Source organism: Mangifera indica, chromosome 10, assembly GCF_011075055.1.
Source record: "Mangifera indica cultivar Alphonso chromosome 10, CATAS_Mindica_2.1, whole genome shotgun sequence".
NCBI lineage: Eukaryota > Viridiplantae > Streptophyta > Magnoliopsida > Sapindales > Anacardiaceae > Mangifera > Mangifera indica.
In genome coordinates, this window is record NC_058146.1 from 10,582,374 (window position 1) to 10,594,155 (window position 11,782).

Genomic DNA, 11,782 nt, shown 5'->3' on the forward strand with positions numbered 1-11,782 from the left:
TTTTAATATACAATTAGATATACAAATAATGTGTTATCATGTTTTATACGGGGAACTGTTTCCTTACTTTTTTCTTTGACCTTTTTTTAATCTTGCAATAAATTGTGCTGGCTCAATAGAAACCTTACATTACTCTAACCGTTCATGTTAAATAAATAAAATTTTAAAATTAATAATTAATTATATAATTATTATATTAAATAAAGTAAAAGTTTGATTATTTAATTAAGATATATCATCAATAAATTTCAAATTTTTTATTTTATTTGGATACACCCATCTTTACCGCTTCAATTATGAAAGGTAAAGGAATCTAATAAGAAGTGTGTACGGTCTAGTTTAGTATAATTTAAGAATATTTTTGCATCAAACTGAAAAATAGTTTAAAAAATTTTAATCCAAATTAAATTATTTTAAGTTTTAAACTAAATTGAAAAAATACGGATTGATTTGATATATATTAGGGTTTAAATATATTAAAAATCATTCACTCTTAAATATTTAAAACTTAATAATTATATAGAATATTAAATAAACAAATAAAATATATATAATAAATATGTTGAGAAAATAATAAAATAAATTTTATAAAACAAGCTTTGCATTTAATTATTTATTAAAAAATTTATCAAATATGATATATATTTTCTTTTTAAAAATAATTTATAATTTAATTCAATTTAAAAAATATCCTAACTGTAAATATTTTTTTTAATATATCAACTAAAATCATATTATTTTATAAATTAAATTAAATTAAATTATAATCCTTGAGCGATTCAAAATAATTTTACCATTTGAATCTAATTATATCCTTTATTAATTTTAATGATATTTAAGTAATATATCATTATGTGATTAAATAATTTTTGGACAGCTACTTGGACAGGTAACAATTATTTGACCATAATAAACGTTAACAGTAAAATTATTTAATTTGATATAATTTATAGGATTAAATTAAAAATATTATTTAGTGGTTTAGTATTCAATTAATAATGAATTTGTGGATTTCTTTTCTATTCTTAGATAGAATTTTGTTTTAGTTGTAGAAAGTTTTAGAGAAAAAGGAATATTTAATAGTTATGATGGGTCATACTCTTTATTATAACATATCTATCACCATAATTCCTGTTTCTTTTAGAGAAAAAGTTATCTTTTTTCTTGTTTTCATTATGACGTTTCTTATTACAAGTCATAAAGCATATTTTATTTTCAAATTTGAATTTTATGCCATCACATCAAAATCAATTATTTTACCAAAACTTTGAGTGGTTTTGAAAATGACGTATAATTGAAAAATTAATATATATATTATATTAAACGAAAATCTCCTAAGTGTAAATATACCAATAGCAGAAACTATTGCCTGTGTGAATGATTCTCACACAGGCATTGTTCGGACATGTTCAAGACTCAATCATCTCAAAGTCAATGAATGATTCTCCCCAAGGACAAAATCACAATGTTAATTGTTTAGTTTTCTTGATTGTAAATCGTATTATATATATATTTGATAAACTTTTCTGATAAATAATTAGATATGCAATTTTTTTTATATTTATATTGAATATATATTATATATTTATTTTACATTTATATGTTTATATTATGTTTTAAAAAATTTTAATTTTATTAAATAATATATATTTATAAATGAATGAGTTTAATATGTTCAAATTATAATTTAAACCAAACAAAACTGTATTTTTTTAGTTTGGTTAGGTTTAAAAATTCCAGTTTGGATTAAAAATACTCTCGAAACATATTAAACTCGACTGCACACACCCCAATTACTTGATGCTTATTGCTTGCTTATGCTGGCCGGCTAATGGGATATCCACAATCTGGTGGGTAGACCCTGCCCGGCGTACCACAGAACGTGGCCATAAAAAAAATTGGTAGTAAATAATGTTTTGATGCAAATAAAGAATTACAAACCCTTAATAGATTAATGTTTACTATTCACATAGCAAAACATTCTGTTGATAGCTGCTCGTCTTTTTCTATCATTACGCCAAAAGAATTTACGACCTTTTTCCTTTTCACTTTGGATTCCATCAACAAGTCAAGTGTCTTCTTCATATTTTATGTTAAGAGTCCTGACTTTTGTCTATAAACATCACCAATATTGTCTTACAACTAATTTTCACAGCTACCTCTTGAAAAAAATCAGTTTGCATCACTATCAACTGAGAACAAATGGCTGAAGGCATTCTATTTAGTGTTGCGGGCAAAATCTTGGAAGGGTTGGGATCCTTGCTTCTCCAAGAAGGCAAATTGGCATGGGGTGTTAAGGATGAGATTCAAAAACTCAACGAGACTGTCAACACTATCAAATCAACACTTCTTGATGCTGAGGAGCAGCACAACAAAATGAATCAACAGGTAACCAATTGGATCCAGAGGCTTAAAGATGCTTTTTATGATGCAGATGACTTGTTAGATGATTTCTCCACTGAACTTCGACGGCGAGAGGTGATGACTGGAAACAAATTGGCATATGAGGTACGAATCTTTTTCTCCAAATATAATCAAATTGCATATAGTCTTAGAATGGCTCATAAGATTAAGACTATCAGGGAGAAACTCGATGAGATTAAAAATGATAAGCAGTTCCACTTTTCTGAGCACCTTGTTGAAAAGGGAGTCATAAGTATAGAAAGGGAAACTCATTCTTTCATACGTGTAGAAAAGGTAATTGGAAGAGATAATGATAAAGATAAAGTTATAAGACTTGTATTGGACTCAAATGATCCTGTGAATGTTTCAATTGTTACCATAGTTGGACTAGGGGGAGTAGGAAAAACCACACTTGCTCAGCTTGTTTATAATGATGAGAATGTCATAAACTATTTTCAATTAAGGATGTGGGTGTGTGTTTCTGAGGATTTTACTGTAAAGACAATTGTCGAAAAGATAATAAAATCTGCAACTCGTAAAGAACTTGAAAATTTTCATTTGAACGAATTGCAAGAATTCCTTAGAAAAGAAATTGATGGGAAAAGATATCTACTAGTTTTGGATGATGTATGGAATGAAAAGCATAATAAATGGGATGAATTGACTGATCTATTAATGAATGGTTCAAAAGGAAGCAAGATACTAGTTACTACACGTGGTAAAGTAGTTGCTAAGGTTACTAGCAAACTTGAATCTTATGTCTATACCTTGACAGGACTAGATGAAAAAAAGTCTTGGTCTTTGTTTACCCAAAAAGCCTTTCAACATGGGGTGGAACCAAAAGATTCAAAATTAATAGAGATAGGAAAAGGGATTGTAACAAAGTGTGGTGGAGTTCCTCTTGTCATAATGACAATAGCACAATTACTGTCTGGTAATAATAAGGAAGATGACTGGCTGAATTTTAAGGAAAATGAAATGTCAAAGGTGATTAAAGAAGAAAGTGATATTTTACCATTGCTCAAGCTCAGCTATGATCATCTCCCTTCAAACTTGAAACAATGTTTTGCTTATTGTGCATTGTTTCCAAAGGATTATAAGATTAAGAAGCGAAAATTGATTCATCTTTGGATGGCGCAAGGGTTTATTCAAATGTCAAAAAGAGAGTGTCCAGAAAATGTTGGAGATAAATATTTTTTGACTCTACTTTCAGGATCATTTTTCCAAGATCCAGAATATGATAGATGGGGCAATGTAGTCGCTTGTAAGATGCATGATCTTATGCATGACCTTGCACAATTGGTTGCAGGAACTGAATGCACCATGCAAACATTTGAAAAGGTTGAAAGTGTGAATGTAAGATGTCGCCATTTATCTCTAGATTGTGGTGAAGTAAAAGCATCATGGAAATTTCCAGTTGTGTTATATAGTGGAAATAATATAAGAACTTTGCTTTTATTTTGTAGATTAAATTGGGGTTTCAACTTGGATCATGGTGATGAAATTTTAACTAGTTATGCATACTTACGAGCATTGGATTTTGGAGGGTTAAAATTTCATAAACTGCTGAGTTCAAATGGGAAACTTTTGAGTTTAATTGGTGAATTGAAGCATTTGCGATATCTCAATTTTTCTGGTGTAGATATTAAAATACTTTCTGATTCATTGTCAAGACTAATAAATCTGGAAACATTAGATCTGTCTTACTGTAGAGTGCTTATGGAACTACCAAGAGATATTAAAAAAATGGTGAACCTTAGACATCTTATAAACAAAAAGTGTGATTCTTTAACTGGAATGCCATATGGACTGGGGCATTTAACTAATCTTCAGACTTTACCACTATTTGTGGTAAGCAAACAGTCCAAAAGAAAAAGTGATCATAGTGGGACAGAGGAATTACATGGGCTGAACAACTTGAGAGGAAAACTCAAGATTAAAAACTTAAAATTTGAGGCAAGTAGAAAGTCGGCCAACTTAGAAGGGAAGCAATTTCTTTGGGCTCTGACATTGGATTGGGGAAGAAGTGATGATAGAGAGGTTCAAGGAAATGAAGGAATAGATGAAGTAGAGGTGTTAGAAGGTCTAAAGCCACACTCAAATCTTAAGAAAATCAGTGTGAGATCATTCATGGGTGTTAAACTGTGTGATTGGCTTTCGTCTCTTACAAAGTTAACTTCAATTAGTATTAAAAAATGTAGAAGATGCAAACATATCCCACCGTTGGATAAATTGCCATGTTTGAAGACTCTGTGTCTTAGCCATCTAGATGATCTGGAGTTTATTTCAGATGAAGCAAATGAGAGTTGGTCCACGTTGCCAGCAACATTCTTCCCATCCCTAGAGCAATTCACCCTTTGCGATTGTCCTGAATTAAAGGGATGGTGGAGGAAGCATGATTATAATGATACAGAGTTGCCTTCATTTCCTTGTCTTTCCAAATTAGATATCCAAAACTGCCCCAATTTGATGTTCATGCCACTGTATCCATCTTTGGTAGAATTGAAATTGCTCAAGACTAGCTCGAAACCACTGCAGCGGATGATGACGATGACGTTGAAGAATAAAGGGGAACCATCAACTTCCTCTTGCTTTTCTGCCCCTCTCTCCAATTTAAAGTCAATGCTTATGTTTAAAATTCCTGATCTAGAATCTCTTCCAGTGGGTGCCTTGCAAAATCTGACTGCTCTTGTGGATTTGAAAATTTTGTCATGTCCAAAAATTAGTCAACTGGATCAAGCATTAAAGTTTCTCCCATGTTTACAAAATTGGAAAATTACATCCTATGAAGAACCTGAGCTGGAATTGGAAGATATTCGTCGCATGGGTCTTCGTTTCATTGCCGATTTCAGTTGAATCCAGAGGAGACTTCTTCTTAAACAGGTCAAAACTTCTCGATCAATCATTCTTAGTACTATTTTTGAGTAAATACTTGCCCTTTTAATGTTTTCCGATTCAGTTCCTTGTTATTCTATTTGCAATTGTTATGCTGCTTCAACAAATATGCTGATGCAAGAATCATCAACTATCCGCTAATATTTATAGGACCTGAAGGATGTAAAATACATTGTCGACTGGATAGCTTGGGCAGACCCTGTATATAACTTCAATCCTGTTTTAGACGAGTGGTGCAGAGAAGCTCCAAGAGAACATGACTTCAAACTTGAAGAGGGTATGCTTATTTTTTTCTTGAATGGGCAGAGGATCTTTTTTCTTGTTTTCTTTTTTCAACAAAAAGTGGCTGTTTTTTGTTCCTGCAAAATAATTAGGGAATGTCCTTGCATTTACAATGTATGGATTAATTTTTTTTGTTCATGCTCACCGATTTTTCTTATTGATGCTTGTTTTGTGTTTGTAGAAAATACTTGAGGGAATTCTTAGTTCAGTTGGGGAATGAGGACAAAATACTTGGAATTCAGGTCTGCATCAATTTTAATTTTTGCTTGCCAGCTTAATAACCTGAATGGTATCTTCCCAATTATTTCATTTTCAAAGCTTGTAATATTTTTTTAGATTCCCCAGTGGATTTATGATTCTCCAACCCATTCTGACTCTTTTAGAAGCCTTAATTTTTTTTCAATTATTTAAAGTGTAACCAGTTATTAGATGCAAACTAATAATAATAATAATGATTATTATTATTAAATACAACCAATAAACAATGGCAACTAATTAATGCCTCTATCCCCTAGAGAACATTGGATGCTCCAGTATCTGCAAATGTTGTTGATATGATATAAGTTGTTGAGCTACTCTTTTTTTGGTATGGTGACATTTAATATGTTGCTGGAAATAGATTTGAGAGTAAATGCAGGACTTTGCATATAACAAACCTGATTACCTGCATTGCTTTATAACAATGGGAAATTTTAATAAATGGCCAAGAAGAAGTTCGCATTTTTGAATTCAATTAAAAAAAAACTATTCGTGAGAAAAAGGTATTTATACGAATCTTAACCTAAAAAATTAATTTCATTTATTAAATCTAGTTTATATGTCATATAAAGGGGGTATTTTAATATTAGATAATAATATAGGGGTTAAATGCAATCTTAGATAAATATGAGGGGTATTTTGATATTATATAATATATACAAGATTTAAATAAATGTTAAGAATAGATAGATATATTTTGTTACAAAACAACATACAAGGGTGTCAAATAAAGAAAGAGATAATTATGAGGGGTCAAATGAACTGTTTTAAAAATATGGGGGGCATTTTGATAGTAAACATTGTAAGAGTATTATAAATGAAATTTTAGGAATAGGTAGATGTATTTTGATATGAGACAACATAAAAGGTGGTAAATGCAATGTTAGGTAATTGTAGGGGTTAAAAAATATTTAAAAAATATAGGGGGTATTTTGAAAGTATATAATACATGAAGGATTAAAATAAAAAGTTAAGAGTAGATAGATATTTTTTGATACCAGAGAACATAAAATGTGATATTAATTAAAATTGATAAAATTTTTTTCGCGTAAACTTTTTTAGGCAAATGTACAAGGATTTTACTTTTATAAGGAAATTTACTTTTAATTCCAAAAATACTCTTCCCGACGTATTACGTGATTTTCAGCAATTTACGTGTACGTATCACAGTGTATGGGTACGTATAAGGTACGTGCAGGATGCGTAGGGTGAATACAAGATGCGTATGATGAGTACAGGATACGTGGGTGCGTAAAAAATATAAATATATAAATATATATATATATATATATTAAATATTATAATATAATATAATATTTAAAAAGTATAATATTATAATATAATATATAAAAAATATAATAATATAATATAATATTTAAAAAATATATTAAATATACATCATATTATTATATATATTTAAAAATTATTATTATTATTATTTATATATATTATATTAAATATTATATTATTTAATATATATATATATAAAACAGAGTGCGAGAGTGGGAGGGTGCGCGCACTCTCCATGCATTCTTGCACCCTGTCTTTTATATATATATATATATATATATATATGAGGGTGTGTACACACCCTTCACGCACTTCGCACGCACTCACGCACCCTGCACGCACCTCGCACGCACTCACGCACCCCGCACGCACTCATGCACCCCATACGCACCCACACACCCTTTACTCACTCTACGCACCTTATACTCACCCTATGCACCCTGCACGCACCGACGTACCTTATACGCACCCATACACTGTGAAAATCACGTAATAAGTCGAGGAGGGTATTTTTGAAATTAAAAGTAAATTTGCTTATAAAAGTAAAATCGTTGTATGTTTGCCTAAAAAGGTTTACACGGAAAAAATTTTACCGATTTTAATTAATATCCCACATAATATGGTGTTGAATGAAAGTTTAGATAATTATAGGGGGTTATATGAAATGTTAAGAAAAATATGGAGGTATTTTGATCCTTCATAATATCATGAAGGATTTAAAAACATGTTAAGAATGAATAGATATATTTTGATAATAGGAAACATACGTGAGTATTAAATGAAATATTAAATAAGTATGGGGGCTAAAAAAATGTTAAAAAATATAGGGGGTATTTTGATATTAAACATTGTAAGAACGTTTTAAATGAAATGTTAAGAATAATAGATACATTTTGATTCAAGGTTACATAAAAGGTTGTTAAACAAATTGTTAGATAAATATAAGGGGTTAAAAAAATATTAGAAAAATATAGGGGGTATTTTGATATTAAACATTGTAAGAATGTTTTTAAAGAAATATTAAAAATAGATAGATACGTTTTGATACAAAATATTATACAAGGATGTTTAATAAAATATTAGATAATTATAAGGGGTTAAATAAAATTTTATAAAAATATAAGGGGTATTTTGATATTAAACATTGTAAAAACGTTTTAAATGGAAGTTAAGAGCAGATAGATGCATTTTGATATAAAATAACATACGAGGGTGTTATATAAATTGTTAAATAATTTTAGGGGTTAAATAAAATATTAGAAAAATAGAAAGGTTTTTTTATATTAATAATCGTAAGACTGTTTTACATAGGTATTCCAGATTTTTTGTTATAAATGAATAATTATTTTCAAAAACTTGTCATTGTAGGATTGATAATTAAAATGGATGGTTATGCATCGGTTCGTTATCAAGGAGAATAGATTCAAGGTGACAACAACACAATGAAATATGTTGGAGGATCCAAACAATTGATTAAAATTCCTTATGGAATAATATTTGAGGGATTTATTAAGCTTTTGAAGGAGTCTTGCGGTATTGATCCAATGAAAAACTACTTTCAACTATTAATGAAACGAAGAAAAATTGAGCTCGACTGCCCCGTATCGATCCAAAATGATGAAGATGTCCCGACTGGGGTGACTTTGATGGAAATGATATGCCCGATATTCCTTCTAAAGATGTAGAGCCTGAGTATATGGTATCAGTTACCGAGGGTATTGATAGTTTGCAGCTTGAAGATCCTATTTCAGGTGGTGGAAATTATTCTGGGTCATTTTTTGACAATGTCCCCACTGATCCGTTTAGATGGCTTCCTGATTTTCCTCCACAGCCATCAACATCATCAGGTGGTTCCAGATCGAATCGAAAGGAGAATTGTGTAAAGGTTGATGATATTTTCCATAATAAAGTTCAATTGAAAGACGCTATGAAGCAATTCGCCTTATTTAAAGGATTTCAATTCATGGTCAAAAAGTCTAACAATAAACGATGGGAAATTAAGTGCAATGCTGAAAATTGTGAGTGGTATATACATGCAACCAAGTCCAAAGTCGGTGAAGTGTTTCAAATCAACTATATGAATCCTACCCACACATGTTCAATTGATCAAATCATGCCATATCACAGACAAGCTGGGGCTCGAGTTTTAGGTCAATTAATGAGGTCAAAGTTTGTGATGATTGATTGAATTTATCAGCCTAAGGAAATAATTGTGGGTATTGTCGACCGATATAAAATTGATATTTCATATTCACAGGCGTGGCGGGCAAGAAACTGGACTATAAATTCATTGAGGGGTTCACCGGAGGAATCATTTATGCTTTTACTAGATTATTGCTATAATCTACAACGCAATAATCTGGGCACCGTTACTGCTATTGAAATGGATGATGAGCATCTATTTAAGAATTTTTTCATGGCATTGGGATGTTCTATTCGTGCATTCAGAGAATATCTCCGACCTATTATTTGCATCGATGCTGCTTTCCTTAAAGGTCGATATCTAGGACATTTATTCATTATGGTGGCTCTTAATGGTAATAACTAGATATATCCCATTGGTTTTGGTGTCGACAAAAAAGAAGATCATGACACGTGGTGTTAGTTTCTCACGAGGGTTAAAGAATGCATCCATGACCTCTCCGAGTTGGCAATAATATCAGATCGATATCACGTTATATACTCGGCAATGGCTGAAGTCTTTCCAGATGTCCACTATGGATGTTGCTGTCATTATCTTTTGTGTAACATGCGGGCAAAGTATAAACGAGACTCAATGGTATAATGTTTAAACAAGTATTAAAATTTGTAAAAGTTTATCTTTTCCATACATTTTGATTATAATTAGTGCTCATATTTTTTACCACCTTATAGGTTGCGGGTGCATATTAGAATGCCGCAAAATCATACACCAAAGCAGCATTTAGGACGATAATGCAATCTCTTGATTTGATGAACCCTCAAGTTATAGCTTATCTATGTGATGTCAGATTTGAGCGTTGGAGTAGAACACACTTTCTGAGACACAATACAACATCATGACCACTAATATTGCAAAGTCATTTAACGCTCTTGTCAGACATGCACGGGGCCTACCTATCACAATGCTCATTGAGTTCATTTGTGGTACCATGCGATGCTGGTTTTACGAAAAGAGAAACCATGCAAGTAAGTATCAAATCGTTAATAATTAAAAAGTTTTTTCTCATGTACTTTTTCCCCTTAGTTTTGGTTATTATCAAATGTGTTGTTAATATTTTTTCAAATTACAGATGAATGTCCTAACTTTGTCACCCTTTGGGTGGAAGAGAAAATCAGTAGTCGTTTGTCTAAGTCTGTACGCTTGGAGGTTCGGTCAATTACACCTATTCGGTATCAGGTTGTTGATTTTGGTGGATTCATAAGTATTGTGGACTTTGGTGAAATGTCTTGTGCGTGTAGAAAGTTTCAACTTTCATGTATTCCATGCAAGCATACCATTGTTGTTGCACGACATATGAGACTCACGAATGTCAATGCATGGGTTCATCCATTCTTTCGTACCGATATCTACCGTGCAATATATCAAGAACCTGCCAATCCACTTGGAAACCAATTTGATTTGTTACACTCACCTGAAGAAATAGTTATTCTGCCTCCCCTCCTCGATAGTCATCATCTGAGTCACCCCTCAAACAGAAATCGATGTCTTTTTATTGCCATGAACCAAGACATGAACCAAGACATGTACGATCCCAATATCCTAGCCCAGCACCCGTCTCGAGCTCCGCCCCACAACGTTCATCTAAAAAAGGTAAAGGAACGAGATCTTGACATGCTTATAATCAGTTTTGTTAGTTATATGATTCATCATTGTTGTACTTCAGTTTTATGTAACCGATGTATTTTTATTATTGTTTCAAATGTGTAATTATTTTGACATGTGATGTAATAACTTAAATGTAAATAATTTCTTCATTTTATATTTGTTAGAATGAGTTGTTCGAGTATTTCTTTATTTCATCTAACGTTGGATAGTAACATCACTCAAATCACATATAATTATTTCCGTGCCAAGATTATTTAAGAAATGAAATCAAATACAATACATATCCATATATAATCACAGATAAAGTACATCATACACATATGCACATACAATAAATATATACATAAGAACATATGAAGAACGATAAATAAACAATAAGCTAACCAAATATACACCTGTGAGCTACTCGATACAGTGAAAATACAACTATGATGTTAAACGTCGACGTATAGAAGTAGATGACTCTTAGGGAAAATCGACACTCTGTGACAATGCCAAACACTCAAAAAAATGTAACATAAACATGCCACAGTTACCGGAGACCTCTCCCTGCTGAGGGACATCCGTCGCTCGATATAAAGTGAGGGAATCACGTCATGGAATCTATCCAGAAATTATCCAAAAACTCGTCGCCTCTAATAATGCGAGTATGAATGTCATGTATGATCGTATGCGCTACTTAAGAGACCTCATGTTCCCTGAATATGATACCTCTGAATCATATACTGTAATCGATCACTTACAAAAATCTATAACTCTGGCCACCAAATGTGCTCAATCGAAGTTTATAGGGATGTAAACCTATAAATAGTGACAAATTAAAGTTGATTATAAACTAATTCAGCA

At 31.4% G+C, this 11,782-nt stretch overlaps 1 protein-coding gene across 1 annotated transcript; it reads left to right on the forward strand.

The window, feature by feature from the left end:
- The first annotated feature begins 1,988 nt into the window (after positions 1-1,988).
- LOC123226973 (disease resistance protein RGA2-like) lies at positions 1,989-6,095 on the forward strand. Its single transcript, XM_044651564.1, has 3 exons — positions 1,989-5,286; positions 5,449-5,575; positions 5,762-6,095. The coding sequence occupies exon 1, from the start codon at positions 2,203-2,205 to the stop codon at positions 5,257-5,259; it is 3,057 nt and encodes a 1,018-aa protein (XP_044507499.1). The 5' UTR covers positions 1,989-2,202; the 3' UTR covers positions 5,260-5,286; positions 5,449-5,575; positions 5,762-6,095.
- Positions 6,096-11,782: the final 5,687 nt, after the last annotated feature.

What these genes read in the sequence shown, in the direction of transcription:
- LOC123226973 (XM_044651564.1), top strand. Translation starts at nt 2,203, where the DNA reads ATGGCTGAAGGCATTCTATTTAGTGTTGCGGGCAAAATCTTGGAAGGG.